General features: G+C 40.7%; 1 protein-coding gene across 4 annotated transcripts in view; it reads right to left on the reverse strand.

Annotated features, from left to right (window-relative positions):
- ARNT2 (aryl hydrocarbon receptor nuclear translocator 2) overlaps positions 1-26,807 on the reverse strand; it is a 97,196-nt gene that overhangs the window by 21,484 nt on the left and 48,905 nt on the right. For all 4 annotated transcript variants that reach the window (XM_053954801.1, XM_053954798.1, XM_053954799.1 and 1 more), the window contains 7 exons: positions 20,370-20,472; positions 18,330-18,395; positions 17,817-17,902; positions 10,719-10,795; positions 8,640-8,774; positions 7,782-7,856; positions 3,550-3,701 (listed from right to left, as the gene is read on the reverse strand). In XM_053954801.1, coding sequence (XP_053810776.1) covers positions 3,550-3,701; positions 7,782-7,856; positions 8,640-8,774; positions 10,719-10,795; positions 17,817-17,902; positions 18,330-18,395; positions 20,370-20,472 — 694 coding nt within the window. The remainder of the gene's footprint in view (positions 1-3,549; positions 3,702-7,781; positions 7,857-8,639; positions 8,775-10,718; positions 10,796-17,816; positions 17,903-18,329; positions 18,396-20,369; positions 20,473-26,807) is intronic.

Raw genomic sequence — 26,807 nt, forward strand, 5'->3', positions numbered from 1 at the left:
TCAGTATGAAACTAGGAAAGCCCTTGGCTTGGACAAGAATGGTTCAGCAAATCTGAAGGCTTTGACCGTTACTTCAAATTTATTTTAGTAAATACACATAGAGGAAAAAGGATGATAGTGTGGAAGTTCTTCTGACATTTGAGAGGATGTTAAGCTCTGTCTATGAAAACTGAAGTCACTGGTTCCCTTTCCAGGCATCAGAGTAAACAAAAGTGATTTGAACTTCAAAATTAACAAGCTCTTTGGTGGGAGAGAAGCAACAATCCTGCATCCCTACCAAGCTATTTTTATGTAATACAGGCACACATGTTTCCTGTGTCTGGTTTGGACAAAAGCAAAGTAGTAAAAGCCTTGGGGTTGTGGTTGTAAAATCCTCTTTCAGAAATTCTCAGTATCTCCCTCTTTTAGCCTAGAGCTTCAACTCACCCCTGTGAAAGGGTCTGTCTAACATCAGAATCAGACAGACCACAGATGACATGAGAGCACGAGAAAGTCATTACCACCACTACCACCAACTGCAATTCTATCAGCAGAGCTGATCACTTTAGGATTTTGGCCCAGGAGAACCCAGAGCAGAAAGCATCTCTCCCACAGGCTGATTCATCCAGCAGGCTGCTTCCAGCAGCGACCTGGGCCAGCTCACTGCAACACAACGAATCTCGAGTCTCAGGACAACCACAGGACTCATAAATTCACACAGTGCAGCCCAGGACTTGCAGCTTCCAAAAATGAAACATCAGATATTCCACACAGGCCAGAAAAATACATCTCTTCTTTATTTTGATGTATATACATATCAATGTATGTACATATAAGACCTTTATATAACCTGCCACCACAACATTATTTTATTCAAACACTGCTCTATCTGTATAATAAATAAACACTGATAACAATTATTTTTTCTCTTTGGAAATCAAACAGTCTCAACTACACAGGAAGACGTGGTCAAACAGGGGACTCTTCAGCCCAACACAGCACAAATGTGAAATGTTAAATGCTTCATTTCTCCAGGAAGTTTCTCTTGGATGACTACACCCAAGTGAAACCAAGAGAAGTTTTATTTGCTTTTCTTTTTTTTTTTTTTTTTGCAAAGAACTAAGTGAACATTTGAACCTAATATTTCCTTATCCTTCTGTACCAAAAGCAAGTTTGGACATTTCACTGTGTGAAGCTCCAAAGAGTATCTTTATTTAAAAAAAGCAAAAAAAAAAAAAAAAAAAGGAAACAGAACAACCAAACCAAGCCAAAAAATAACAGTAAAAATCAATGAATCCCTGAAGAACCGGAATCATCACTGCCCTCTACAGTCTTTTGGGAAAATGCTGTTCACTGACCAACTTGAGCTATTCCATTAACAGATGCACACAGATGTAAGTACTGTGGCTTTAAGCAATCCTCAGTTAAAAACTGATTTAAATCCACTTTTTTTTGGCTACATTGTCTTTACGATTTCATGCTGCATTTTTAACTACTTCAAGCCTGGTTTTTATGAGGCTGCCTAGGTTACCACAGTGATAGGCATATCAAATCTGTCTCTGTGCCTTCAGCTGGGCAGAGCAAGGCATCCCTGCCTGGTCTCCATGGGAAGCACCTTGCTGGACCCAGAGCACCTTCCAGGACCATGGAAGGATGGCCACACACACCAGGGCTGGTGCCAAACCACCAGTCCCAGCAGCAGCTTAATGAGAAGTTGGCAATCACCAGCTACACCATGACGTACAACTCTTCAGGGCAGCTAGGAAATCCAAAGTCAAAACATGACCCCAAATGTGGAAAAAAAAAAAAAAAAAGCCAGAAACAGGCAGGAACTGCAGTACTTTACAGTAAGTCCTCTTTGGAAATCTGAGAACTGGGAGAGAATAAGGGGAAAACCAAAACCAGTTTGAATAATGCATTCTTTCTACTATTCAAAAGCAGGAGTATAATGGGCTGTATCTTGCCCATTTCAGAACATTTTCAACATGACAGGAAAGAGGGAACATCCTCTGTCAAAGTAGCAGCAGGCAACTTCCATATTAGGTCAGCATTTCTGGGTTGTTATTCAAACCTAGCAAGAGAGATGGAAGCAGAGCCAGGAGCTGGCACAGTCCTATTCATCACAGGGAGTGCTGTGGTGCCAAGCTGAACTGTACAGTGCAGGCTCAGAAAAAAGCATTCCCAGAGTCAACACAACATAAGCCTCCAGCCCCACTTTTTCATCCGTGGCCTCTTGGGAACAAAGCACAATTAAGCCAGCCTGGGACAAACCTCAGAAGATGTTTTTTACTTTGCAGGCCTGTTTTCGCATATACAAATTATTTGAAAAAGTATTATGGCACAGCAGAAATGTGAAAATAGCTATTTTGATGCACAGTGCAGACAAGCTGTCTGATTTCAAGACACATTTGCCTGTTTTCAATGAGCTTAACTATTCAGTTTTAGCCCAACTTTTTGGGTATGGAGAAAAACAAAAAGAGGAAAACAATTGTGATGCTGGGTTTCATGTAAGTGAATGCACAGCCCTTCCAGTCCAGGTATGTGCCAAAGAAGCAAGCCAAGGAATGGCCAGAGGCACTTCCAAACTCCAGTGCCAAAGCCCCAGGGGTTTGGTTTTGCAGTGGAGCTCTCAGCAGGCACCTCCAGCAGCAGACTGCTCATTCAGCATTTCCGATATATGGTCTAACAGGCTGAGATCTCAAACCCAGTAATTTCCTCCCAGCTAAAGACTTGGCAAAAAAATCTCTGGTCAGACCAGAAGCAGATTTAGTTTTAAGAGTAGATTAAATTTATACTGGAAAGAAGAAACATTTATTAAAAAACCTCACAATATAAAGCAATAAAGGCCAGATTAGGTTCTGCAGTTACTGGTTGAGAACTCAGCAGGCTCCAAAAGCATCTCTGCTCAGTCCACAGAGATCAACCTCCACCATACTCTGAGTGTGACCTCCTCCTAAGAGGCCAAATGAAAGATTTTTGAAAATATTAATTCCAAGACAGATGATTTCATTTTCCTCTTAAGATTAGGAGTTGGATCATCCTCACACTTAGGGATATTCTATCAAATCTGAACTATTAGGAACCCTTCCCAATCAAACCTACTAGGAAATAATTCTGCTAGCTTCATTAGGTCGTAAAATAGACACAGCTGAAGCAGAAGAGCCCAGAACTACAGAATGGTATGAGCACAATGAACATGGACACGGAATTTTCTTTTGGCTCAGGAGTCAGGCTAACCTTCCTCCAGTATCAGGGCAGCTGCTGTGCTGCTGGAAGCTCTGCATTAGTTCAAGGCAGCCTGGACTGAGATCAATGGCCTTGTCTAATGACATAACAGATAAGTGACGTTTCCCCCCAGTGCAGCCAGGCCCTGGAAGCATCACAGGATAATGACACAGGGAAACAGCTACACTGGGAGATCTCCTGATGCAGCAAAACCCTGTTACAGCCTGCACTGCTAGAGAGAAACAAAAAGCATCTGCTTAAAAAATTGGGATGTATTTTACAGCGAAAAAGAATGGTTACAGTCCCTTCAAAACCACGGAGGGGAGCACCCAGAAAGGCACATACTTGACGTTAGTGTTGGTGCAGATGATGTATTCAATCTCATCAGAGTAAGGATTCTGAAATGTGAAGCTGCTGGTTCTGATCAGCATCCACTCCCGGTTTTTGGTGCGAAAACGATACATCACAGACAGGACTTGACCTTTCAGTTTCACCACCTGCAAAGCCATTTGGAAAGGTTAATAACAGGAGATTGCTATCTGCTGTGCAAATGAATAGTCAACAGCAGCAACTGGTGCATTTTAAACTTGAAATCCAGAAAGCTACGGGGACAGCAGAGGAATTTTTAATTTGGAGAGAATATGCAAAATTGTATCCATGTTTACAGCTATCTCCTTCAGATTGAAATTCTCATGCTTTGTCGTACAAAATGCCAATTTCCATTTGTCGTACAAAATGCCTGCTTATAAAAAGAATACAGACACAGGACAATCATCAGGTTGTGCTGTAATCCCAACACAGAAACTTTAAGAATGTTTTAATGTGAAACACTTATCAAGAGATTGACAGAAACCAAACTGAGGATCTTTTAAATGTTTATCTGTAAATGATAAACCAATCACTACAGGTAAACAAAAGCCTAAAAGAAAAGCCATTTTGAGGTTGACTGCTTTTCTGCTTGGATACCCAAGTAGATACAATTAATATACAATTAATATATGTGATAAATCAGCATCAAAGTTTAGGATGATGCTTAAACACAGTGGTGTTTACTTTTTGGTTTTTTTAGAAAGCATCAGGTGTTGGTTCCCCCAACCCCAAACACATTAAAAGACTCTCTAGGATGGCAAATTGCTAGCAAGAAACACTTGCTTTTGTCTTTCAGCAGAAAAAAGAGTGAGACAGTGTTTGAATGGAGAGAACACTAATAAGCCACTGTCCATTTTAATAGTAGAAATTCCTTGCTTGCACAGGCCATTTGTTTGTAACTAAGACTTCAGATGTCTGGGTTTGGTAGCTGAAGTTGGGCACCAAGTGAGGATTAAGAAGCAGTACTGTAGTACTGAAGTACATTCAAAGCAATCTTCTCACACTGGCCCTGCAACTGCATTTCACATGTTATCCAGCAATCTGGGGTTAAGCCAGAAGAAAACTTTCATGGTTTTAAGTCATTCAGCTGGCACTTACCTGGCCTATCTCTGTTTATATTTTACAGCTTTTCTACCAGGCTATCCCAGGGTTGCCTCAAGGAAGGAAAGGGAAGGTCTACTGCAAATAAATGCCACATCTTGTGGATTCTTAATCATTAACATCTGGAATTTACTTTTTATTGGCTATCTGCAGCCTGGATTCTCTAAAAGTAGAAGTCCCACTATTTACCCTCTGTCTTCACTGACAAGCAATTAGATTAAGAAAAATGTTCCAATGCTGCTTTTTTCAGAGATTTGCACTTCAAATTAATCAACTGGATATGGGACTAAATGGAAGAATGTAAATAGAAGACAATGCAAACAGAAGACACAACAAGCTTTAGCAAAGCCCAGGGAAGTTCAAAATCATATTGAAGTAAATGACTTTTGGTTGGTTTTCTTGGGGCCTTTTTAATGCTTTTACAGGGTTTTTCTGAGCTCACTGAGCAACATTCTTTTATCAGCAATTTTCTACTACCACACCCAGGGCAGAAACCACAGAGCTGGTGTATAGTGTGCAATCTGAATACTATTCTACTGGGTATCCAACTGTATACTGGACCCTTTGATATTAACCTGTATTTGTTTGTCTTAGCCTTGAGACTATCTTATTCTGGCCTGATTTTTCCCACCCTGATGAATGAATTTATCTTCCCAAGGAAACAAAGCTCTGAGATAGATACTGGCAATTGACCAAAAATTGCAAAACTCACCCTCCCTCCCTCCCTCCCTCCCTCCCTCCCTCCCTCCCTCCCTCCTCTGTCATGCACCAGCCTGGTTCTGTCAGCAAATCAGAAGTGTCAAGTTTTCAGGTTTTAGGAAAAAAGGAAAAAGAGTTGAAATCACAGTTACCTTTTTAATTAAGATATTTCTAAGTCCAAACTAATAATAATAAAACAAATGGCAGTGATCTATTACCCTGAAACCCTGATTAAGCAAACAGTAATTCTGTAATAATATATAAAGCAGAGAGATTGCTGGTGGGAAAATCCTGAACTGTCTTAAGACAGAGCACACAAACAAACTAGCAGAAAAAAATTTCAAAGCCAATGATTAAACTTTACTTTCTTACATTCTTCAGAAATAAAAACCACCTGGTGCAAAGCTTAACTGTTTACTTCAGTCTTTTATTGCATGATGGGAATAACAGCTCCAATCTGCTACTGTACTGAACAAAAATACACCCAAGAAGGCATTGCCTGCTAAGGAAACAACACAGTATTTTCATAGATTGGACATAGATTGAGTGAACAGGAACTTTCACTTCTAATTGCATTTTTTCCTGCTGTCTTTCTGCATGACCTTAAGCAAATCATGCAGGTCCCTGATGCAGCAAATCACTTATGCACATGCCTAGCAGTGAGTGGTGACAGTGGAGTCCCCAGCGGGTTTAGGACACACTGGCAGCCTGCCACAGCCTGATGTCCCTCCCTGTGAACACAGGGAGGACCAAGTCATTAACTGCAATGTTCATTAGTCAGCCCTGCTGAGACCCAGGCAATCACTGGATGGATTCCCTGCAGAGGATGTTTGACAGGCCATTATCCAGCAGCTCTCTGTCACTGTCCCTTGGACAGATGAGTGGAATCAATCAATTGGGCACAACTGAAAAACAGCATATGTGTTCTCACCGCTGCTGCGCCGCTGATGCCATCAGGCACCAGTTCAGGGAGCTGAACCAGCCCAAGGCTGGAAGTTCCATGCAAATGGAATTAGGGCCTCAGCCCTCCCAGCAAGTCCACCCAGGCCAGCACCAAGGCAGCAGGAAGGTGGGGAGGAGGGCAGGCAGGAGAGAAGAGGGGAAGCAGGAGCTGACTCCTGGTGACAGATCAGAAGGATTCAGCTGCAGCATCACATCCCCAGCCGAGGTGAGGCAGAGATGATATTCTGGGTATGGTGACCTGTTTAAAGCATTGAATTCTCACAGCCTCTGAATCAACATCTTGAATTTAAAAAAGCTGCTGTTTACAGTCAGTCTGTGCATGGGAACTGGAGGCACACTTGACCATGGGGCTGGTAGTCCCTGTTGCAGGGGGGATGGTGAGAAACAGCTCAGAAGGATGAATATCTTACACCATCTCCAACACTTCTGCAGAGACCAAAACCTCAGTTTCACAATCTGTTCTAGGGACACAGTACTTAGTTGTTTTTCCCCCAGAGGCTCTGTCTGTGCATGCCATGCCTGAACAAACGGTTGGCTGTACAAATTACTCAGAAGTCACTTCATATCCACATTTCACAGCTGAAAATACATCTCAGCATCCAGCACAAGATGGATCAACACAACTTGGTTGAGCTGTTGGCTGTTAGAAAATCTGGAACCACTTAGATCAACTGATCTGGAACCACTTAGATCAACTGATTAGATCAACTGAGCCTCAGCACCAGGTTAAACATCCTGTGCTGGGTGTTCTGGTGCAGCAGGAAAGGCACTGAAAGGAAAAGCCCAGCAATAAGGAGGCAGCTCAGGGAAAGCCCTGCTAATGCATGTCCCAGACCAAGCTGAAACAGCAAGCTCTGCAATGGAATAAATGTCACTGATTCAGCTGATGTAAATGCGGCCTGTGGTAAAAATTAATCCAAACCAGTAACTCTTCCTGTATGTTGTATTTCTTTTGTTACTTCCTTGTACATTTCAATTTCTAACAGAGAAAAAGGGCCAAATTACATGTAGATGTAAAGTGGTGCAACTTCATTAAAGTACATGAAAAAGCAAATAATCTGTGCTAGCAGAGAACTCAGTTACAAACAATCCAGTGTCACAGAGGGATGTAACTACTTCCAAGTCAACAGCCCATCTTGGAAGGTAAATAATTTTGATTACCACTTAAAATAGGGGGATCAACACAGGCAACTCCAAAACAGTTCACTCTGTGCAGCAAAAACCCAAATATATAACTAGAAGATTTATTTCTGAAAATATTGTCAACCCATGCTGCAGTTTAAGCTACCATTTATTATGCAGCTTAACCAACTGATAACTGACCAACAGATTGTTTTGTATCTTGCCACTTCTTCTCCTGCATAAAAATAAAATAAAAACTACTTCTGTGGACAAAATAATAACAAAATAAGAAAGTGTGGAACAAAAGGAGCAGGACACAGTACCTGCTGGAAACTCTCTCGCAAATGGCTTTGGTCTTCAGGATGGCAGAATTCTAAAATATCTTTCCCCAGAAGATCCTAGAATAAAACATAAAATTATGTGAAAAACCCAATCTACAACACAAATCCACATGTAGACCTACAAGTCATTTTTGCAAACACAAGATCTATCACATTTAATGAGACTACTCAGTTAATCAGGGATGAACCATACAAACAAGGTTTGTAGGCATCATGCCCCATGTTTTTACAAAAAAGTTTAAGTTATTTTCTAATACCTGTGAAATGGTGTCTTGACTGACATCTGCTACTACAGCTCACTTAATGGCACTATTTTTTGTAAAAGCACTTATAATAAAGCAATTTAAAATTAAAAAAAAAATTAATAAGCAAATGAACAAGGAACTACTTTTGCCTCTAAATTGCAACTGCTGGGAGTTATCTGAGGAAGAACTGTGGTTCATTTACTATTCTACTCAGTTCTGTACTAGCCTCCTGTTCAGAGGAGCAGATGTAAGCCTAAAGGAAAATAGATGCTGTAAATTATGTTTGCTTACTGTTCAAGAGATTGGCAGAATCAAAGGTCTACAGGACTAAAACTCTTTCCAAGCACTGTTAACTTTCTATCACAGAAATGTCTTCACTGGAAAGCAGTGCAAGACTCAGAGCATTCTGCTGTTGGAATTTTAATCAGATCTAAAGGTATAAACAGATACCCCACACAGAGGCGTGGACAGCAAAGAAAAACGAACAGCATTCAGTGCCTGATGTATGAATTATCAGCTACAAATACTTCATGCTTGCAACTGGGATTTTCTGCATTAGCTCCACCCATTCTCCACATTCCCAGTGGCCACAGACCTGGGGCTGGTAGCCAATGACGCTGATGCACCTTGGGTCCACAAAGGTGATGACTCCATCAGAGTTGTGCCTGGACAGGAACTCCGTGGGGACCGACATGCCGTTCATGTCCATGCACACGGGAGAGCTGGTCACCTAGGGCCAAGAGAGTCCACACCAGTCACCCAAAGGCACATCTGAGCCCACAGCTAAAGGACAGAATCTGCTGGCAGACTGCTAGCAGCTGAAGGAAGTAAAATAAAACAACAGCACAGATAAATGACAGAACAGCCTTTAGTCCAGTTTGCAGGGCAAATATCTCACCCCATGGCATCTATGGAGGATTAACAGCACAGCAGAGAAACAAACACACCAGAGGTTCCCAGGAAGGAGGGATATACTGAGAATATAAGTCCAGCTGGACTCATCTCACTTTGCAGCACATCAGGCATCGTGGTTCCTATCTCTCTCAACCAAGAATGAATGACTTGCAGAGGACAATGCAGTACACGCATTTTAGGATAGGAAACCAACCCATTATCTGTAGACCTAACCAACAGCACTGTTCAGACTAATCACTCCTGTTTCAGGTGACATGAACCTCACCTGAAACACCTGAACCAAGTCCTCCAGAGGCTGAGGTAGGGGATAATAGACCAGCAAGTGGCTGCTCATAATGAAAAACACAGTTTTCTAAATATTTCTCAAATCTCACCAGAAAGAACTGTGTGTTTTCTCTCTGGCTGAAATCTGTGCTATCAGGTCACTTCTTATCTATTCTTTCCCACTGGAGGTACAAAGGAGACCACTGATTTTTTTACAAGTTCCAGAGCTATCTCTGCTAACAATGTAAAATGAGCAAAATCACATTTTTTTGCTAACTCAGAACTGATTAGCCAATTAACCATATGCAAGATTTCAACTTGCTGTTAGAGAACATGAGTTTTTAATTTGTGCACCCTGACTCCTTTCTGATTTAACCCACCACACAGCTCCCTCCTGCCCGTCCTCACATACCACAATGGCTCCTCTAACGTAACAGACGTTTTGACATTACTTGGAAATCATCTTTCTTTGGAAGCTGTAACACATAAACCCCATAACTTCCTTCTTTCCATTTGTGGAATATATTTCTCTTGATTATGAAAGCGTGATTAACCTGAAACCCATCCTGCAGCACTTGTGTAGCTCTGCCACGGCCATGGAGAGCCACTCTGCAGATGTGCTAACACCTGCAGGCTGCTCACCTCGGGTAAGATGGGTTTGGCCCCTGTGAAAGGATCTTTCCACCTTGTCAGGAAGAGTGATCCCCTCCTAGCAGATGGCAGCGAGTCCAGGGGATCATGCAAGAGGCTCAAACATGTTCACCCATGGCAGAATTCCCAGACCAGGAAGATAAAAACTGTCCTCCCTGCTGTGGTGAAGGAGATTCACCATGACTGCTTTAGCTCAGAGCTCTGAACTTTGCTTAGCAATGCACAAAGGAGGAAATGCACTACAACAATTGCAACCCCCTGCACAAAAAGGAAGGAAAATTTTATTCTCCCAGTTCCTTCAGCTCACATCTCATCTGAATGTGTAACACAATACACGCTGAGAATAAAGCTATGATTTCTGAAGTGCCTCTTGACTGCTTTATCTTTACCATTTTGAGAGTAACTCCTGCAGTCATATTTTTCCAAGTAGTTGATTAGTCAGAGAGTGAATGACTGGAAAAATGCCAGGGAGCATATCACTGGCTTTGGGGGTCACTTCAACCCACCACCTGCAGCACCTGTACTGCCACATTTCTCACTACCTCCAACACCCCAGCACTACACACGCTGAAGAATGGCAGGTCTGTGCACACTCATCAGGAGCTTCCCTGCTGTTGTTACTGGATTTAAGTACACACATACAGCATCAAAATCAGTTTCATTTTGCTCTGCTGACAAGTTCTAGACAAGTCACTGACTGCACAGACATCAAGGCACTTCATAAACTGGAGGCATGTTAAAAGTTACAGGCTAGTAGCAAAACAGTGTGCAAATCTTTTATAAACACACCAGAACAATGACCATGCTTTCAGAAATAGTTTGTATATGGAAAGACTGGCATTACCTGAAGCCTTCCTATTGCCACGAGGCAGTATTTACTACCTTGTCCCACATCAGCATCTTCTTCTGGTATAGTCATTCCTGGAGTAAACAATAACAAATACTGTTATAATTAGGAAATTGGGATAAACAGAGATGCTGCTGTCCTGGCTCTGTGCTTTTCTAGATGCTTTAAGTCTTAAAAATAACCTCATTTTCTTCTCTAAGATTCAGTCATTATTTCTGGGTTCAGATCCGATGATGTATCAATCCTGTATACCTCACATGAATACACAGTACCCATAGCAGCAAGTTTGGCTGCTGAAGACAAAAGCAGATACTAAAATTCCATTATACACCAAGATGGACAGTAACATTTCCATGAGTGCTGCTCCACCAGCACCTTATGGAACAATGGGGTCACTAACTATGGTCAGTGAATGCACACTATGTTCAGTTTTCTTTGTGAATAATATTTTATAATAAGCCTTAAAAACAAGGCACAGCCTAAATTAATCACTAAATCCGTGCTCATATTGAACAGCTGGTTTTACTTTTTTCTATAATGGACTAAACCTGTGTTGTTATGTTGAAAGAGTGAAAAAAATGCGTATGCTTTGCTAACACTGCTCGTTCCAGCTGTGTAACAGGAGTAACTACTATAAACACAGGAACAGTTTCAAAACATACATGTGTACTATCTTCCATCTCAGCATTTCACAATTAGGAACACTCAGATTAGCACTGTTTACTTGCTTGTTGGCTAAGCCTTGAGCTAAGGCTATTTCCCAGCTCCAGTACTGAGATACCAAATTCGTATAAAACACTTGAAAAAACATCTTCCAGAAGTGACACCACTGACCTATTTTAAGTGATCTGTAAACTCTTTCACAAGGATTTTCAAGGAATTCAGTCACAACAGGCAGTGAATCATTTAAGAGGCACGTCACAGCATTAACGAAATTAATTGCAAAGCAGCTACCTTTTATGAAACAACAGCCACTTTATTTTTTAAATTTATAATCCCCAGTGTAAGCCAATCTTTGGACAGTCCAGAGGATGACAGCACACCACTTTCATAAATGACACCTCTGAAAAACCACTAAAAATGCTGCTGAATGGAGTAATCTCTAAGAATGTCATTTTGTATCAAAACAGTTGAATCTTATCTGACAATCAGCTTCCAAGCAGCATTTTACAGGTATTTTTTGGTCCTCACTGAACTATACAATAAAATAAAGTACACTAAGTATGAGAAACCACCCCATGTTTTTGTGTAATATATTGAAACTTGCTTTGCAATAACTTCACAATTTGGGGTACACAACATTATTTGCAGCCCCCTACTGATAACTAGAATTTTATCAAGGGGTCTCAAGAGCTTTACAAAGGAGGAGCATTATTATCTCATCTAACAAGTGCTGTTTTAAGGACATAACTTGAAGCATTCTAGCTGGATAATCTTAACCAAAAGATCCCTTTCAAATCGAGTTTTGCATTTGAGAAGGACACATTTAAAGCACATTCCCTTGGCCTCAAAAGCTTTTTTCCAATCATTTCCTTAGTGGCACAGAGTATTGCAAAGGACAGCAAAGATACAGCTGGACAGCTTCCACTTTGCATGATCTTTTTTCCTCTGTAGCTTTTAACAGTGATTTCCTTTTTAGGAACCTGGTCCATGCTTGCTACTGCTCAAATAGAATCAAAGTAACATAAACAACCTCCAAAATTAAACCCAGCTAAGAAACATTATTTCTGATGTCACTCTGTTGACAAAGGGAGGCTGTTGTTCTAATTTTCATCTTTTTTTTTTTCCTTTTTTTCCCAAGATGGATTACATTTGGTCTGTATAGCAAACTGGAAAATGCCTTAGTTGGGTTATGCCACAAGACACTCTATGAGTAAAAACCAATCTGCCTGGAATTAATCAATACATCACCCAGTGGATTGTTAACCCCTTCCCAAAGTGCCTAGAGAAAAATAATATGACAAGAATATTTTCTGCTTCTCTGCAATGTAGGTGCTATTATTGGCAGCATTCCACAGAGAGAAATTATTTTCTTTATTCTTCAGCTGATATTTCCAAGGATTCCACTCTGGGTGTCTTTATATGAGACGGTGCCATTTGTAGATGAGATTTACTTTTGCTTTAGCACACTTCCTATTGAACACACTCCAGTATGGACAGGTAAATAAAGATGTGCACTGCACTTTCTACCAGTTTGTCCAGCTCTTAACAAAATGCAATATTGCTCCTTAACACCACCAAGTCCCATCATTACCTCTAAAAAAAGTTGTAAGAGCTTGGAGGAAAGCAGCCACCAAACTGACCTTTAAGGGGCATCAACAAAATAAACATACTTCAGTTATTCACATTCTTTATGTGTAACCCTGGGAGAGGGTTTATTTCTCAACACCAAATATACAGCCCTCTTGAATAATAAATACAGTGCTGTGCTTGCCTGAGTTCACATCAACAACTGGCACAGCTAAGCTGCAACTGAGCATCACAAATAGAATGCTGTGCCATCAGAGGTTATATTTAATTTCCAAGTGTCCTCTATACCAGCAAACAGTTTCCCACAGGGCAACAGCATGTGTTGGTGTGGATATAAGGACTTTTTAGTTTTCCCAATGAGCTTCCAGTTGGCTCTAACAACAGAAAAGCTTCATTTTCTGCTTTCTTTCCCTTCTGCCCCACATCTTCTGCAAGACACAGAACAGCACTGATGGATTTATGGTTTTATTTCACTACACTAAAAAAGAAATTATTTATAATTCTTTAAAAAGATGCAATTTAAGTGGTCACTAGCAACTCCCTGATAATGCCTGTCTTCATTAGATGCACTTCTGATAGTTACTTGCCAGGGAAGGAACTACACTGTGTGACTTTATCTCTCATACAAAACAATGGAAATAGGCTTTCACAAAAAAGGCTGTGGATAGCAGACTAAGGATAAAAATCTCATGAAAAATCCCAATAAAAACTAAATTAACCATTCTTTAAAAAATAAATAAAGCCTTAAAAATTACAGCAGTGCAAGGAATATCCAGCAACTATTTTGTTTTGTATTGGAAGAGGGAGTACTTTGCACAAATGTCCAGATTCTGGCCAAAACTTTAAAATAACCTAACAGCTTTGGCATGCTGTGGTTAAGATGTTACCGTAAGTCTGACTTGGAAGACTAAAATGTTTCTTTTTTAACTAAAGAGAAAAAAAAGATTTCAACATTATCTGAATTTAACATTATTCTGTGACTCTATTTGAAGTTTCAAAACATGTATCTATCTTTTTGCTTCACTATGTGCTTTTGTGCAGATCCTGGCTTTGATTTACAGAAAACTACCAACATCCTGACAGACTTTATCTTCTCTCTCCACCAAATCTTATGCCACAAAAAGAAAGCAAAACAAACCTATTAGGAAAATATCATATGGACCACAGAAGACTCATTTCCTTCCAGGAATAAGGTATTCAGAGGGGAAAAAAATGGAAGAAAATCAAATCTTGCTTAAGTTGAAAACAGGAAAAAAAACCCCAGGAGAAGGTCAGCACTTCTCAGTTTTATGACTGGCTATGAACTTGGAGCACTGTCCAGGCTGAGGATCACAAGCTCCATCTGTGCTGCTTTGCTGGGAACAGAGGGACAAAGGGTGGGATTGCTGCTCAGCCAGCTTCAAACAAGGGGTCCTTTTACCTCATTCAAAATAACCCAACACCACACTCTCATTATTTAACCAAACATACAACATGACTGGCTGGAGCATCCATCTGAAATATCTGACTCCTTTTTCCTTTGACTTCCACACCAAGTTTACACCTGATTACTTGAGGCCAGCATATAACCTGTGGGGACAGAAGTGTGTAGGCATTGCATGCCTGCTTTTGCACTTGATCTTAATTTTACCTGTCTTTTTAGGCACAATGGAGAAAAATTAACAGACCAACAACACACAGCCTGAACAGAGGGTGAGGCAGGATGCTTCCTCTGTTTTCTCTCCCCTTTCTCAGTGAAGAAGGGGCTGAAGACAGGTTGCCAGTACATGAGCCTTGCTGCTCTACACAAGTGAGAAAAGCCACAAAGGCAGGCTGGATGTGCCAGTGTTTTCATGCTGAACACAGACCTGAGCCATAACACAAATCCAGTCCTTAAAATATGCCACCAGCTGTCTGCAGCTCATTCATTTTCACCTGCTTGAAGTACTCAGATGACTTCAGATTTGCACAGACTCATCCCTGCAGCAGCACTGCCAAATTGTCTATCACACCAATAATGATCACAAAGCAATTCTCTTCTTGCTTCTGTATCAACACTGATTTATTCAGCGTTGGACTAAAAATCTGAACACTGGCTACAAACAATGCAATTCAACCCAGAAAGAGAAAATACCAAGTGCTAAACAAATGAGACTAAGTACAGATTAAAGACATTTGATAATAATGGTTCTTTTGCTTGTGAAAGTACACTTCATATTGTATATTAGCTATGTAATGCACATGCCACACTGCATGCTTTGAAAGAAAAGGATCTGGAGTTTATACTGGTGTCCACTTGGCAACTGAAAAATAAATGAAAATTATCTTTTTGATCACTGAATTTTTAAATAGCTGTGATTTAGCACAAGCCCATTTATCCCCAAGAATCCCGAGACCATGCAGGGCTTGCTGATTTGAACAAAGTAATTTTATTACAGGGTAGAGAAACCTTGGCAAATTCCATTACTGCTGTAGTTATCTCATTTGCTTTGCAGATTATAGTTGGATTACCACTGGAAAAGACAACAAATCCAGTGATGTTGTCACTTATTTACTCAAACATATAGGGGAACAATTCAGCCTATAGATATTCCCATTCAACTTTGAAAGCCAATGGATACGTGACAATCACCAACACAAAGTGGGGAAGACTGGGAAGGCAAATAAACCCTCATGGAAAAGGCCCTGATTCAATTCTGTGTGCCCTGAAAAAGACACCCAGACGTGACTAATAGAAGTAACAATTTGGATGGTAACATAAAAGACCAATGAAATTCCACATAAGGCTGTCAAAATCAAAAACATCCCTTAGGATTAGTTTGGAGGCATTAACACTGTGGAGGAGCAATGGGATATCATAAGGAGCACCATGTGATTTTGAGGAGTGGAGTAATAGAAATGGGATGAAATCCAACATTACTAAAGGCATAAGCATGCACTTGGGGAACAGTAACAGTCATAAGCTAAAGCAACAGAAATAGGATGGAACTTGATATTACTAATTGAAACATCACAGAATTCAAAGCAAGATTTGCAGTTGACAAGTGTGAAAAAGGCAACCTAGAAGACATATACATTTATATCAGATGTCTTAGGATGGCTGCAGGATGCACCACACTAAAGAGAAGGATGCTACACTGCCAGGCAAGACAGGAACTATTGTTTGTGTTATCCATCACTACAATCTCATCTGAAATAAGAATGTGTAGTGCCAGTGACCTCCATTTTGAGAAGTGAAGTGAAAACACAAACAATTGCAGAGAAAAGCCACAAAGGTAAAGAGAATGCATCCTGAGAAATGGCCTGGATTGTCTTTGCAAAGTCCAGGCTGACAGGTTATAACCTCTTTCTGGAAACACACCAGAACACTGGAGAGACACAGAGGCACTAGGCAGGAAAACTCCCATTAGACCTTCAGTGAAATAAAAACTTCCCATAAAGTAATAAGCAGCAAGGTTTTGGAAGAGTTGGGATGGGGAAAAGACTTCACTAATGCCAAATGGGATTTGGTACCTGGCCACTGGGCACTCAAAGAGCCAGAAGATCATTTTAATCCCAAGCTGCTGTCCTGCAGAACTGGGGGCTGAAGAGCACACACTGCCAACATCAGGACCTAGTGCTGACATGAGTTCGTGCACCTGTAGCTCTGTATCAACAACATACACCCCTGAAGAGTCAGATCTCTGTAAACGTCCCATAATGTCTGGAAAGATTCTCATTCAAGCTAAACAAAATCTTAATTGACCTACACCTTCTTGAGGAGACATGCTGTATATCAAGGTCGAATTCAATTACATATAGAATTACCAACAGAAAAGTACATCTTTTTGTAGAAGAACACAAAACAGAAAAAAACATCCATTTCCAGAGCACTTTACAGACACTGTGCTCTCACACTTTTGAGAAAGAAGCAAAATTGCAACATCTTGACTCCTATTAAATCCTATTAGCAACAAGAGGGGCAGTTTTCCTCACCTTCCAAAACCACATTTCAGCAAAAAAAAAATGGTAAGAAGTTCACATCTGCACGCTGCTGTCTGCACACCCCTGCACACATTTGGTACAAACCACCTCTTAGAACTCACAATCCCTGGATCAATGTGATTTATGGCCATGGTGTACAACCACAAAAGGGCAGGACAGCTCCTGGTTTGATTCATGCCAGCAGGCGCTGTCGCATTGCAAACAACCTCTTCAACTCCTGCTAACGCCAAGGTCAAGTAACCCCGCTCATAATGAGGTCTGGATGAGCTCCACTGTCTCCTCTTGGAATTCTTCAAAGGTAAATATTCCCATAGGTAACACTGAGTTCCAGCAGGTAAATGTTTTTCTCCGTAGATCAAAGCAGTATGCCAAGACTTGATTCCCAGAAAAACAGCCTCAAAACAGAATTTATCACAAATACTGAACATTCTCAAGTAACACCATTACTGAGAACTTCCATGTGTCTAAAGTGAAATTACACATTTTCATACATAAGTGCTTGCAATTCAGTACTTAAGTATAAAAGCATTAAGAGGTACACAAACCTTTGCATCCACTTTCTCAAAATGAGGCCATTTTTATATTGGTTTACCAACATAAGTTGAAAACTTTTGGCCCCAGTTTGTGGAATCCTGCATTACTGGCAATTCCTACAGGTCCTCTGTGGCAATGAAATGGAGAAGGGTGTCACACGGAAAACAGGGATGCCCTGAGTGAGTACAACAGCTGATTTCTTCTTATCAAGAGCTTCTCAAGGTGAGCTTTAATCAGCTACCCCACTAAAACTCTCCCTGTTTTTCTAGCAGCAAGGCAACCTGAGCCAGGTTTTCAGCTGTCCTCAGGACAGTTTGGTGCAAGCAGTCTTCCATAAGGGATACAAACCTGCTGGTGGCCAAGCCTTGATATAGCCAGTGCAGTGGACAACAGCATATTGTGCTTCTCCTTCTTTCACCGGGCCCAGGCCATTCCTGAATGAACAAGAAACACAAAAACATCACACTGACATGCAGAATAGCTTCATACCTTCAAACTATGGCTACTAATGATTTACCAGTATTTGTAAGTTATGCTGGAAACACCCGAGAATCCGCCTAGGGTTCTGTACACTGCCAGCTCTGTTATGCTGCTAGTCAAGCTGTACCTGTTTTCTGTAATATTTCTCTGAGAAAGATATCTAAGATTGATTCAGAGCTGGAGCTGGTGTAAGACAAAGAATCTGAGCGACACATTTAGTGCAAGAGATTAGGTGCAACAATTAGTGCAAGAGATTAGGTTTGCAAAAGGATCCAGTGTGTGCAGGAGCAGGTAACACTCCTGGAGTGGGCATTAGCCCAGTGGCAAATGAGAGGGCTTAGGGCAACTACAGCTGCTTTGTGGTGAATTAAGTAATAGTACCTGTATCTTTTTCTCATGGTGGTTATTCTGTTCAGAGGTAAATGATCCAGAGGAGCATTTCCACACCTAAAAGTAAATTAGTATTTTAAAGGCTCAAAAATGAATGTAAATACACATGATAAAAAGGCATTTTGAGATCCTTACTACTTGTATAAGAAGACAATAATAGATACTTATTCCTGGCAAAAGGTTGCATATTCGTGTTTACATAGAACATGCTGCTTCCACAGGCTGAGCTTTTTAGATGTGCTATAAAAATCTTCTTTATTTTAGAAAAATGAAAGAGACTAGAAAAAGATTCCCTTCCACATTCCCCCAGTATAAAGACTATTTGAAATTGATATCCCAAGGGTGGCTAAAGAATAGACACACTTCAAAATACCATAAAACAGGGGTGAAAACTAGAGAAAAATATGTCAGGCCCCCAGACGTCCACATAAACCAATCTCAGTGTTCCTGTAGCTTCCCTGGACAGAAAAATTCCACTGCCATACACCAGCTACAATGTCTGTAGACATTAAGATAATGTTTGCAAGATCAAACTATTTACACTGTCAAGTAACTTTGTTTAACACTTGCTCATGTGTATTTTGTGATATTTATAAGTATGCCTAACTATAAAATCTCAACAATCCATCTGAAGCTGAGTAAATAGTTTGAAGGGTAAAAGCAGTTCATTTTTAATGGAAAAATAATAACAACAATGAAAGAAGAAACCACAAGGAAAGTTCAAATTATCTGAGGCCCATTCTTCTCAGAAGAATTTTCTTTTATTCCTTTAATTTTTTTTTCTTATCAGTCACTGCCAAAGAGAAGAAGTGAACAACTAAAATAAGATTTAGAAATACAAAAACAGTAGGGTTATGGGCATGTGTAGAATCACACTCATGCATTGGAATTTACAGAATCAGGGTGCTAGGAAATGACTGCAATCTGAACTGTTTTGAAAGCTGGGGAACAACTGCAAACAGGACACTAGGCCTGCTTTTCTATGAACAAACACAGAAAACATGATGTGCATCTTGGGAGGAAGAAAAAAGCAGTGTTCTCAGTGCTGCTCTTCTAGGCTGTATTTCTTCCCTCCCAGTTAAGGAGGAAAAAGGTTCTATAGCTCTGAAGTCTGATCTTGCAGGTATAAATTCTATAAACACCTTACAAAGGCACCCAAAATCCACACATTCAACACCCTCACAGGACTGGAAGAAATCCACCACATTACCAAAGTACAGGTATCTGTATTTTAATGTGTCAAATACTGTGCTTTGTGTGCTTCATTCTGTGATGAATTTTGCAGTGCTGTTATCAGCATTTATACTGGACATAGCCTACAGATACAATGATGTCCTTTCCCCTCCTAACCACAGACAAAAATTTATTGCAATAGCAACAGGCATTTTAGCCTGTTAGCACTAAAACAAGAGAAGTGCTCACAAGCCCCTCCAAAAAAACACTGGGCAGACAAATTTCTTTAAAGAAGCTGAAACAATCCAGAAGTTGGAAAATTGCAAATCAAAAACCCTCTAACAATTACTCATTTATCTAACATCGGCCAGCTGACATCTGGTTAATTCATACCAGGCTTGGCTAATTCCTACATAGCTGGCAGCTTTGCAGCTGAATTCTTGTTTATCTTTAAGATGCTTTTAATATCCTTGGTTTGCTGAAAAAATACACAGAGCTGGGTGCTCATAACACTTGCGAAAGCTTTGTTCCCAAAGTATCAATTAGAGTAACTTTACTAGAAAAGACAATGGCTAAAATTCCAGGGGTGAAGCTGTCATGAAGTTCTCTGGAAAAAGGAACCTACACCCCACACTCATAAGAATAACTACAACAGAAATGAGGTGCTGTTTTAACTGTTAAGGAAGACTAGTTTCAGTTTCACTCCAGTTCCTAAAGCAAGTATTCTAGAAATATTTCATGGCAGTGTGTCATTACAGCTTTAGTTTGTAATCAAGGCCAAATTAGTGCAACAAAATGTCTGAAGTCTAAGCTGAGACAGGACTGGAACCACGATGGGAGCCCAGGGTAAATGCATACCTCATCCTGCAAATGAAGGAGCGCCTGGATCCCATGCACATTCTCATGGAGGACTGCTGACCTTCCTTCTTTACTGTCCCTGTCTTCAAATCCAGGATTCGTCCTAGAAAAGCCAGGGAGAGCAACTGGTGTTCAGTACATAAATTTAATTCCATTGACTAGAAACTAAGATAACAAGAAATTAATGAGCTGAAAAAAATACCAACAAAAAAATCTTGATCCTGGTCCCACAGGGGAGGACCAGTTATGTGCTGGTTTCACTAAAGATTTCAGCAAAGCTGACTCTGAGCCACAGGACTGACGGCTCTTTTCTCAGCTGTCCCAAGACCAACTTCCAGGGCAGAGTCAAATGCCTGGAGGCAAACAAGGCAATGACAGCAAGACCAGCTTTTGACTTATCTGCTTGCTCCTCTCTCTTTACCAGAACTGTGGATAAAGCAACATTTATCAGTCTCCTGACAGCTGCTCATCTTTCCCTGTGCTTGTGCCCATCCAGAACACTCTCACCACAGCACCACCTCAGTAAGAGCTGTCAGGATGGTGAGATGCACAAAAGACCACATTTTTCTCCTTGATGATGAGATACAGGTTGTGTCACAGCAGCCCTTGTGCTGGGGCCCTTTTAAAGTTGCTAAAAAACTCACATGTCAAGAGCATTTCTAAATGCTAAAGTTCATTTTCAGACCGATCAGTGAGATGATCTGATTCACTACAAAGCAACACAACCTTGTTCAAGGTCCAGGGCCGGACCCTGCTCCCTCCAACCCTCAGAATCACACACCACAGGCACAGCTTGGCAAAGGGATGACAATCACCAAGTCAGCTCAAGAGAGGACAGGAGGGAGGGAATGCATGCAAAGGTGTGAAGGGGTAACAGATTAATTTTTTCATTTAAAACAGAAGATTGATTACTACTACAGGTTCAGATCAGGGATTTGAGTATCACACAGAATCCTTCTGCTTATCACCAACAGAATGAATTTTCACGTCTAGAGCTCAAGTGCAAAGAGAAGACTACAAAATGCATCACAGACAAGAAATGAATCACTGGACCAGATCCACAATGCTCAAGGGCTGGATGCAGCCACAAAAGTGACAGTGGACCAGAGCAATGCAGTGGAACAGCTGCCAGGCAATTAGATGACAGCCACCAGCGCTGACAACACATGGCCACGAACAAACCCACATGTTTTAGGTGGGTATCTTTCAGTAGCTGAAACTATACCAGCCTAAGTCTTCACTGTGGTGTAAGTAGCCAGGTTTACCCAATATAAGGCACCTATTCTGTCTGTACTGAACTGAAGAAAACATGCAGAATACATTCAAAGTCTCCCTCACCAGACTGACCTAAAAATGTCTATCCAAAAATGAAGTTCTGAAATAAACTTACTACCAAACACTAAGTTCAGTATTACTCTACCTCTAAATGTTGACTTCCATCCATGAATGGGAATGAAATCATTATGCAATAGTTTTCAGATAAGGAGCTAGGCAGCAGTATTTTATTTTTAAGCTATACTCCAGATAACTCCTTCTGGAGGAAAGCCGCCCCTGACAACAGAAGGTCAGACCTCACTTGGTGTTATCTCCAAGGTATAGCTCAGATGGTTGAGAAGTCAGCAAGCCTGGGGAACAACTCCTAAAGGTTCTTCAATTTAAAGCACTGGGCTATATATTAATCCTGGTCTATGATTCAGGTGTGAGCTGGGAAGAAATCATACCACATTTTCCAGCTCAGCTGTGCTGACCCCACGATGCAGGATGGATCTGAAATTCTAACACACTTCTCTCCCCTGCACTGGACACTCTGTCACATTTTCTATAGCCAAAGTCACAGTCTGTCTCCCCATCCCCCCAACTAATCAGACAATTTAGAGAAATAGAATACCATCAGGCAGGAGGCAAACTCATTCAGAAATGAAGGCATTATACAATAAAGCACAGAAAGACAAGATATATGTGCAGGATCCAATGGCTGTCCATGTCAACAGGCCAGTTGAATCAAACCACTAAAAGCAATATTCTCTTAGGGCAAAATAACATACACACAAACAAAAGAAAAGTTTTTTTTTCTGTGCACTTTCTTTTTTCATTCCAATACAAATTCTTGAACAGACACCAATATTAAACAAAAAGGACTGACAGTGAATGTAACTCAAACAGCTAATAGAAATTTCTCTGGTTTTGTCATCTAAGAGCATCTATAACAAAAAAGAAAAAGGCTATTTCACAATTACGTGGCCACTAAGTCTAAAATTGCTGACACGTGTTCCTTTGGCATGTCTGGAACCCCCAACAACAAAAGCCAGAGTTTTTAAATTTAGCTTTTTGTTTGGCAATGTCTTTGAAATATGTCCCAGATAACAAATAGAGTTCTAAATTTTCTCCTGATTTACAAAATCACTGCAGGAGGTATGTGAGTCAGAGAAATGTTTGCTGTACTGATACTATGACAAAGCTCTCTCAGCAGCTTGTTTCAATAGTCCAGCATGCACATGTCAACCTTGTAGAACTCTAACAATATACTACAGATTCTGAAATAGAACAAGCAGTTTGTGTCTCATCTGTTATTAGAATCTTATGATCAAATTATATTAAAAAGTGGAAGGATTATAGATTAATCATAGCTAAATATCAATATATAGAATTATAATTAATAGACTAAATCAAGCAAACTGACACAAACTGCACCTTAGTCACACTGGCAGCTCAGCTGGCATGTCATGATGATAGCTCTGTCACAGAATCATAAAGTATTCCCATCTCTGTTTGTTCCAGCATCCTCGGTGATAAAAGCTCATTTAGGTTTCTCCATGGGACAAACACAAAGCACATCTGATGTTGAACTTGGAAATTATACTCTTATTAATAAGAAATATTCCAGGATGCTCTGACAACTTCTGTTAACTGAACAGTGCATGTGTGTATTTTTTTAAATTTTTCATTCTAGTTTCTTCAGAAAAGCCATTTAACAGCCCAGTGCCACCACCAGCTGGATCCTTTACGAGCTTCCCCATAAACTGTTAATTGCATGCAGCTCATTTCTGTGTTAAACTTCTCCCCTCTCCAGCTCCAGACACAACCCTGGGATGCAGCAAGTGCAGGAGCACTGCTGTGACTGACACTGCTGTCTTATTGCCCTTTACAGCAGCTGCACAACTCAGAGGAAACCAGAGTTTGCTCTGCTGAGAAGGAGAAAGCAAACAAATGAGCACAATGCTGATTAAAATGGGCACATAAATCTCTCTGGCTGGTCTGGGTATAGTTGATAATTTGTTGGATCTCCCCACTACAGTCCCCATCCAGAAGGCAGTATTGCTTCAACTTGTAATAAACCAGTTGTTCTCCAAGCAGGAAACCACAGTGTGATCCAGAAACCTGATGTCAGCTGCTGTGACAGGAAAGGGCTGGCACACAGGCACACGGAGGTGAGGACAACAGGCAACTTCATTATTTGGGTAGAATTAGAGAAGCCACATAGAGCTCTCACCAGTAAAGAGATAACAGACTGAAGTACTGAGGACACATGCCAGAAACATTTCCTGCAGGATGTTTTCAAAGATGCTCTAAAAACATTCTCATGATGATCAAGGGGGCAAATGTTCACGTTGGCACTGATGTGTCCCTTGTGTGTGCAAACAGTGACTGGATTATGCACAAACCTTCCCCTTTTGGATCTCCAGTTCCTACTGAGAACGTTCAAACTTGTGTTCTGCGCTTGCAATGTTTTGAGATGAACCTAAGCCAAGGATTGGCCCGGGCCTACTGAAGTTCATGGGGTTTCAAATCTGGGAATTTGGCTCAAATCCACTTTCACACAATAGCACCAGCCTGTCAGAAATTTTTCCTCCATGTTTATGCACTGCATGCTAAGGTTTATAGCCTGGTAATCAAACACAGTCTGTTCTTTTTACTTTTTTCAGGTTTAGTGGGGTTTTTCTGTTTTATTTTTTTTTTTTTAATTCAAAACTCCATAAACTTCAACACCTAATTCCACCACAAATGCTTTTTTCTCTGCTGGATCCCCAGTTCCTAAGAATGCTGCAGCCTGTAACTAGAAAGAAAGGTTGTTACATGAGCACATTCTTCTGCAAAGATTTTAGTGCAAGTTGAAATGATTTGGTCTAAAACAACCATACAGTGCCCACATCCAGTCTGCAGCATGGAAAAACCCAGCTCAAAAATCTCAGGAGAAATTTGGTTTGGCCTCACGTGCACAGAAATACTGCTGGCAAAGCACATGATACAATTTTCCATTTCCATCTAATTCAGCAGTAGATGGACTCCTGTCTTGCACAGAATCATGGACCTGATAGGGAAACAGTCTGAACTAATAGATCTCACCTTGACCTCAATACCTTCAGCAACACAGCAAGTTTCACCTTTTAGATGATAATGTCTTGTCTTACAAAGAAGAAGTTTGATATTTCATAATTATTCTCAGCCACTGACTGTCCACACATTTCTTTCCAGGCAAAATAAAATAAAGGATAAAGTTTGGTTTGGACAAGATAACAAAAGATGACTTTGTGTTCATCAAAAATACTCCACAGGCTGCTCAAGGAAGACAAACAGAACACAGGAATACTGAACTCAAAAATCCTTATAAAAACTAAAACCATCTTTGTCTTACTATAAAACCGGAAAAAGCAAGACCAGGATGGAGGAAAACAAGAGGAAATAATTAAAAATAAAAACAAAGTGATGGTCAAGGTACTGTTGCTGCTGAACACAGCTCCAAATGTAGGCTCACCCTCAAACTGAAGGGTCAGAGAACAAAGGATTTTCGTGGTGATGTTCTGTATTAGTACATTAAGTCCTTAGAAATTAACAGAAAAGATCAGCTTAAAAATCTCTGACTGCTCTCCACTTTGTAGAGAATCAAGACTCAGGTGACTGTTTGAGATAAACAGTCAAGTTCAAGAAGACAAGGTGAAACTCTTCTTGAAACTGCCATTTATCGGTTTACACACATGCAATGACTACAGCTGAGCATTCAGCTTTACACAACTGACAGAGCTCTTCTTCAAAACAGATGCATTACAAATGCATAAACAAAATGTCTCCAATAAGAATAAACAGCCTAAATTTGATCAATTTATATTAAATTACTCTTGATATGCTTACTCCAGAGCAATTATTCTGCATTAATTCAACAATTAAAACAAAATAAAAAAAACTTTACAATGTATGCCCCACAACTGTAAGGGATACAATTTTATCTAGTGTTTACTGCAGCTCAGCAAGTGCTTTAAGCTCTATTAAGTGTAATAAATATACATCCACCCTGTGGATTCCAATATTAAAAAAATTACAGAACACATTAAGAATCACAACTGCCTTGCAAACACAGCATTTGAAGACTCTCCTTCCAGGAACTTATATTTACATAAACCAGAAGAAGTTTGCAATTTATAAATAGAACAAATTAAATAAACCCCAAAACATGAACAGCCTTTTTTTAGCATTCTGGGGTTTATTATTTACATAAAGGCAAGGCTTATAAAAGCAAAGACTTACCTACCACGCACATACCCATATCAGAGTACACACCAAACAATACAATTTTAATAAAACTGTACTGACAAAAAGTGCATCCCTCTGCCCCCTCATCAAGAGGAAAGCAAACACTCAAAACACAGGTGAAATTAAGACCATCCCCTTAAAATTACAAACTAAGGGCAGAAGCACCAGACTGGCATCAGCTACCCAGTGCACCCAGAACCAGTGCTGATTTTACAGCCTCACATCTCGCTCACATCAGGGACACAGTGCAGCTCTCAAGGCAATACCCACTAAGCTGCTGTTTACTGTAACATTCCTGCTTCACATCAGTCAGAGAGCGAGTGCTCTGTTCTCCCCCGTGGTGCAGGAGCCCCTGGTTCTGCCTGGAAGGTGTTGGGTAGCACAGGTCATCCCCTGCTGGTACCACAGCCTTTATGGACCAGAATCACCACCCCATCCCTGGCTTACAGGAAAGTGAGGACATGGCAGGGGTGAGGTGGGGGGGGACAATGACAAAAATGGACACGTTCCTGTCATGTGGAGATGGCTGATGTAATCTTCCATGATATTAAAATTATGATCCTTTCAGAAGTTTCAAGGACCAAGAAGCACTGCAGGTGGAAATAAGGTCTCTCCACATATACTTCCCACTCTTGCTTCCCAGCTGGCCTGGCTCTACAGAGGATGGGACCTGCCCACATGGGATTGCACCCTACCAGCCTGCTGTACAGCAGCACAACACTCGTGCCTCTCCTCTGCCATACAGGATTTTGTGCTTGCTAAATTCTCCACAAGAACGAAGCCGAGGGGACATTGCTATGCAAACATCCCTTGAGAATACAGTAGAACTGTAAAATCAGCCAGCTCACACAGCCTGGAACTACATCAGGGACCACACAGGACTTCCCAGCTGTGATCATACTGCACACATAC

This window comes from Vidua chalybeata, chromosome 13, assembly GCF_026979565.1.
Source record: "Vidua chalybeata isolate OUT-0048 chromosome 13, bVidCha1 merged haplotype, whole genome shotgun sequence".
In the NCBI taxonomy this organism is placed as follows: Eukaryota; Metazoa; Chordata; class Aves; order Passeriformes; family Viduidae; genus Vidua; species Vidua chalybeata.